The sequence below is a fragment of the Buceros rhinoceros genome, unplaced genomic scaffold, assembly GCF_000710305.1.
Source record: "Buceros rhinoceros silvestris isolate BGI_N320 unplaced genomic scaffold, ASM71030v1 scaffold9664, whole genome shotgun sequence".
Classification (NCBI taxonomy): domain Eukaryota; kingdom Metazoa; phylum Chordata; class Aves; order Bucerotiformes; family Bucerotidae; genus Buceros; species Buceros rhinoceros.
Genome location: NW_010410039.1, coordinates 1 through 6,319, shown reverse-complemented (window position 1 = coordinate 6,319; position 6,319 = coordinate 1). Strand labels below are relative to the sequence as shown.

Here is a 6,319-nt window from a genome sequence, read left to right as displayed (position 1 = left end):
TGCTGAAATAAACACTGCAGTGTAACTACCGCATTCGACACACTGCAATTGCACTTCAGTGGCGTTCTGCCTTGTAAAGTGGGCAGTTAGTCACTCACTTCCGTAAAGGCTTAAATAACTACAAGTCTAATTAAGTATACTGCAGCAGAAGGTGGAAACATTTTACAGATTCGTAAGCATCTTAGCCTTTTAAGGATAAGCTCTTCATAAAGAGCAACTGATTTCTCCCCATCTCCCAGGAGAGGCAGTTCTCCCCTTAATCCAAGTCCATCAACTCAATCTCTGTCGTCACTCCTCTATGCTTTACAGCTGTGAAATGGCATAAGCCAATGTAGTCTGTCTGTGCATTACTCTCTCCTGTTAACACTGTAGAAATTTCTTTCAAACATTAATCTAACTTTGTAATTTGTAACTCAAGACGTTTAGACACTATTCTCTCTCCTCTGCCTACAGTTGTGGATTACAGTAGTTAGAACAGCATACATGTTTCAGTCATGTAGGTTTGTACAACTCCAAGTTAACGCCACATTGTCTTGAATGTGTTATAAATGGCTCTGTAATACTGCTGCTGTATACTTTGCCTCCTTGCTATACACCAAAGACAACACAGAAATAAATTGTTTAGATTGGCTATTTTTTCCTTCCCAGGTCTTACTCCTTCCCCTTACAATTTATGTTCCAGAATACTTTTAAAACAAAGCCTAGGAGAGTGGCTTTCGGAAGTTACAAATTCAAGTCACAGGAACAATTTACTTTTATGCCTTGAATTACATCAAGAAGGAGAAATGGTAGACTGTAGAAGAATACACACATTGTGGGGAACACCAGATTTACAGCATATAAGGTAAACTAATTTGTAACATGTAAAGGTACACAAGGCATAGCTATGGTCTTTGACTTCACACTGAACTCTGTAGCAAAAAAGGAATCCAAAACCTCAGATCCATTTATGCGGGGAAAGAAACCAAAGTTGAGACTCAGGAAGCACAGAAAGCTCATCTCCAGCTCCCATGGAGGAGCAGGTACTAGTGATACACACTAGCATACTCTCCATACAGAAATGGAGTGAAATTCTCTCCACTTCTGCCAGGCTTCAAATCCTAGCCACTCTCCAGATCACTTCCAGCCACATCGATGGCACTGACCAAAAAAAAAAAAAAAAAAAAAAAAAAAAAAAAAAAATCACCCCCCAAACCCCCCCAAAAAAAACCACTGTGATGCTCACATGAGATATTATGAAAGCTTATTTAATTCCACAGACTCAAACATTCAACTCCTGAATTCCCATCCTCTGAATCCAAATTATGAGTTGATTTTCAAAAGAAAAATCTCATTTCCTTGGAGCCTTCTATGCAGATGTTCTGCTAACAGATGTCCTTCCAACCTATAGATATTAGTGTACCAAAGAGAGCCCTTATTCCTGGGCAATGAACTATCTCACATTCAATTATGTGCAGCCCCTTTCCTTCAAGCTGTGGCACCTTAAAAAAAGTGAGCCACAGAGGTTGATGATGACATGTGTGGAAGTTCAAAGAGCCAGTTACACTGCTAGATTGCACAGAATAGTCCTGACTCTCCAAGTTTTGCAGTCCACAGGAGTTGCAGCAGTGCAGCTGAAAGGACAGACAGCAGTGTGTGACCGCAGTCCTTACTTAGAGGGCCATATGCTTTTCTGGGGCTTGTTTGTGCGCTAAGTAGAGAAAGAGGATACTGGACAGTGCACTAACTAGGAATATCACATCAAACCAACGATGATAAAAGTTGAACTGGAGCTCTCCTAGGACTTCCGTAATAATAGTGCGATACTCTAGAGGCATACTCATCCGGATCAGGAGCACTGATGACACAAAGTACATACCCTGTAAATTAAAAGAGAGAAAGTAGTTACTGTTTCACAATTGGCTATGCAGCTCTAACACGGGTCAGCATACAAAGATCTTAGTATTGTGTATAGGCCCAAACACAATAATATGTATGCATGCATAAATGTACGTCAGAGTGCCCATGGTTCTACATACCATTATCTGTGCTAAAAGCAGCACGATAACATTGGAGGACTTGCTGCTGGAAATGGCATAGAAGAACTAGGAAGAAAAAAAAAAGCACTGGAAATAAGCAGTCAGGTAAGCCTGATGTGCCATAGGACAGCATGAAAGGTACATACCATTCAATACTTTTTCATTAAAAAAGCAATAGAAAGCATACTTCCTGGAGGGCTGCCTGTACCCTACTTTGAGAAACCTGCAGTCTTAGTCTTAAACAGGAATCTCTCTAAGCCAGTGGTGTCATGTAGAAAAAGTCATATGATACATACTGAAGTTTAAGCTTAGGTACCAAAAGCCAGACCAAGACAATGAGTCGCATGTCTTGAGTTAATGCCTTTCTAGTCCTACCAGCAGCCCAAATTAAGCAACCTAAACTCTTTAATCACCATCTCATCAACCTTACCGATAAACCCTAGCTACAGCATCATTTTGAACCCTTGCTTACATTTAACATTTCATTTTACACCTACAGCTCTTCCCAACAGTAAAAACAAGAGACTGAGTAGGGAGGTATGCTGCAGAAGGTGTCTCTCTTTCCTTCCTCCCTCTGCAAGTATTTATATTCAGATATTTGAAACATAAATGTCCATTGAAAGTTTACGCGGTATTTGTCACATCTAAGAACTAGTAACAGCTTTCCTGGTTCAAAACCTGGCTCTTACCTTTGTAAGCGTGATTAACAATCCTCTGATAGAGGTAACAATGATTATTCCAACAAGAATAAAAGAAATGTGCTGAGACCAGAATTTCACCTGTATCAACAAGAAGAATGCAGTTAAATCTCTTAATGCTAACCCTATTTACACCACATCATATAGCTGCCAATTCTTGAGGGTCTTTGCATTTCCTAACTGTACAAATATCCACTGTAGACAGGTTTATGTAACAGACATTTTTACAAATATATTAGCAATTGTTTACTGCAAACACACAGGAAAAACAGATTTCGCTTACACCAATCACAAAGAACCCCATATTCACAGGGATATATTTAAAAAGTCTAAATGACAGAACACCTACATGCATGAGCAAATATTATTACTCTGTAGTTAAATGTATTAAATCTACACAGGTTGACTAATGTGTTTCCATTTACCCAAAACAAACAAGCAAATCACTGCCCCTCTAGCAAGACCACATTACCACCCCAGCATAAAATCTGTGTGAAAGCAAAGTACATGGTGCATTTTCCCTTCCTCCTCAGTGAGTCAGACGTCAAAGACACATTCTCAGGGTTCTATCACTGTCTCCCTATCAGCAGTATGATTTTATTTAAATAAGATAGGAATTGCTGAAGAGGCTGTAAGAATTCATCAAGTCTCACATCAAACTGGATTCCCAGATAATTTACAGTGATCTCAATTCCTCTTGTGACTGGGTCAGTCTTCCCCACACGATCAAATACAATATTGATGGTTGCCTGCAAGAACAAAATGGATTTACATTCAAACAACACAACAAAAGCGTACCTTTCTGTTACACATGAAACACATGCAGGACTTACATTGTATCACCAAGGAAAGGAGCAGGGGGCAGTCCAAATGTCTAAGACAGTGCAAAACGCGTGCAAGAATTGTTTGTCTAATGCTCTCCACAAAAAGATAGATCCAGAGCTTTATTCCAACAAAGAAACAGTTTCTTTCAGAATTTGCAGAAGCCAGATTTTAAGGAAACGAGCATTATTTAATAAACTGCATGTATAGCATCATCTGTGCAGGGTGTAACACTTGCTTATGTCCACATAAAACACATGAAAACATTTACATACCATGAAGATTTTCCAGACGCAATAGATGGAGAAAAAATAACCCAAAAAATTAAAGTATTTTCCCTGGAAAGTTTTGGAGTATTCTATTCTCTCCTGGAAACACAAAAGGAGGGAAGGGGAACAGAACACACAAAAAAAAATGTATCATTCCACAATCACCCACAACACAAAATTTTAATGAAGCGCCAAGTGTAGCAAATGCAGCTTTATTCTGCTATTCCTCTTAATTCAACTGTTTCTGAACTCAAAACTTTTAATTGAAAAGTTTCTGAATGGCTTTAGGGACGTGTGGCATACTCCAGTATGTATCTGAACTGGAAGGAAATCGTGATCTAAACTCCAAATTAGAATGATAGAATGTTTTGGGTTGGAAGGGACCTTCAAAGGTCATCTAGTCCGACCCCGCTGCAGTGAGCAGGGACATCTTCAATTAGATCAGACTGCCAAGAGCCCCATCCAACCCGACCCTGAGTTCCAGGAATGGGACACCTACCACCTCTCTAGGCAGCCTGTGACAGTGTTTCACCACCCTCACTGCAAAAGACAACTTCCTTATATCTAGTCTTATACCTCTCCTCTTTCAGTTTAAAACCATCACCCCTTGTCCTGTCACAACAGGCCTTCCTAAAAAGACTGTCCCCATCTTTCTTACAGGCCCTCTTTAAGTACTGAAAGGCTGCAATAAGATCTCCCAGGAATCTTCTCCAGGCTGAACAACCCCAACTCTTTCAACCCGTCCTCATAGCAGAGGTGCTCCAGCCCTCTGATCTTTTTTGTGGCCCTTCTCTGGACTCTCCACAACAGGTCCATGTCTTTCATATGCTGGGAGCCCCAAAGCTGGACACAATACTCCAAGTAAGGCCTCACCAGAGTGGAGTAGAGCATCAGGATCAACTCACTTGACCTGCTTGACACCCTGCTTTTGATGCAGCCCACGATACGACTGGATTTCTCAGCTGCGAGCACACATTGTCAGCTCACGTCCAGCCTTTCATCCACCAGTACCTCCAAGTCCTTCTCCACTGGGCTGCTCTCAATCTCATCATCCCCCAGCCTGTACTGATACTGGGGGCCCAACTCAGGACCTTGCACTTGCCATTGTTGAAGCTCATGAGGTTCACAGAGGCCACTCCTCCAGCATGTTCAGGTCTCTCTGGATGGTGTCCTGTCCCTCAGATGTGTCAACCACACCACTCATCTTGGTGTCATCTGCAAATTTGCTGAGGGTGCACTCAATCCCACTATGTCACTGATGAAGATATTAAACAGCACTCTTCCCAGTACAAACCCCTGAAGGACATCACTTGTCACCAGTCTCCAACTGGACATCAAGCCATTAACTACTAGTCCTTGGATGTGACCATCCAACCAACTCATTATCCACCAAACAGTCTACCCATCAAATCCATTTCTCCAATTTAGAAAGAAGGATGTCATAGCGGACTGTGGCAAAGGCTTTACAGAATTCCAGACGGATGACATTTGTAGCTCTCCCTTTGTGTGCTTATGTATCATTTCATCATAGACGGTCAGGCAGGACTTGCCCTTGGTGAAGCCATGCTGGCTGTCTCGCATCACTTCCCTATCCCCCATGTGCTTTAGTGAAGCTTCTGGGAGATTCTGTTCTGTGATCTTGCCAGGCACAGAGGTGAGGCTGACAGGTCGGTAGTTCCTGGGGTCCTCCTTTCTACCCTTTAAAAAAATGGGTCCCTTTTCCAGTTACCAGGGACTTCACCTCACAGCCAGGACTTTTCACATACCCTGAAGAATGGCTTGGCCCTTTGCACATCCCCTGAAGAATGGCTTGGCAACTACATCAGCCAGTTCCCTCAGGATTCTGGGATACATCTCATCAGGTCCCATAGATTTATGTATGTTCAGGTTTCTCCTCAGGTGGTCAAGAACCCAATCTCCTCTTAAAATGAGAGCCACTTTGCCACCCTGGTTCACCTTACAACCCAGCAACTTGGGAGGTGTGGGAAGAGAAGTCATCAGTGAAGACTGAGGCAAAAAATTTGTTGAGCATCTCAGCCTTCTTTCTCCTCGTCTGTTATTACCATCTTGCCAGTCTTGCTCATCAGAGGGTTGCTCTCTTTAACCTTCCTTTTCTGGATGACATGCCTTTAGAAGCCTTTACTATTCTTTGCACCCCTTGTCAAGTTCAGTCCCAGACACATTTTGGCCTTCCTGACCCCATCCCTACTCAGCCAGGCAGTGTCTCTATACTCTTCCCAGGACACCTGTCCCTGCTTCCACTGCCTGTGCAGTTCCTTCTTGTCCTTAAGTTTGACCAGCAGGTCTTGACTCAGCCATGCTAATCACTTCCCTTCCTTGCCTGATTTCTCACTCCTGGGGATCAACAGCTCTTGCACCTCTATCCTTTTCCCGGGACCCCTGTCCCTGCTTCCACTGCCTGTGCAGTTCCTTCTTGTCCTTAAGTTTGACCAGCAGGTCTTGACTCAGCCATGCTAATCACTTCCCTTCCTTGCCTGATTTCTCACTCCTG

At 42.6% G+C, this 6,319-nt stretch overlaps 1 protein-coding gene across 1 annotated transcript; it reads right to left on the bottom strand.

Moving 5' to 3' along the window:
* Positions 1-1,448: 1,448 nt before the first annotated feature.
* LOC104492846 (putative Golgi pH regulator C) lies at positions 1,449-3,906 on the bottom strand (the record flags this gene model as incomplete). Its single annotated transcript, XM_010135449.1, has 5 exons — positions 1,449-1,859; positions 2,019-2,084; positions 2,708-2,797; positions 3,370-3,465; positions 3,814-3,906. Coding segments are annotated over 5 exons (552 nt in total), but the record flags the coding sequence as incomplete, so codon positions are not given.
* Between the last annotated feature and the right edge of the window lie 2,413 nt (positions 3,907-6,319).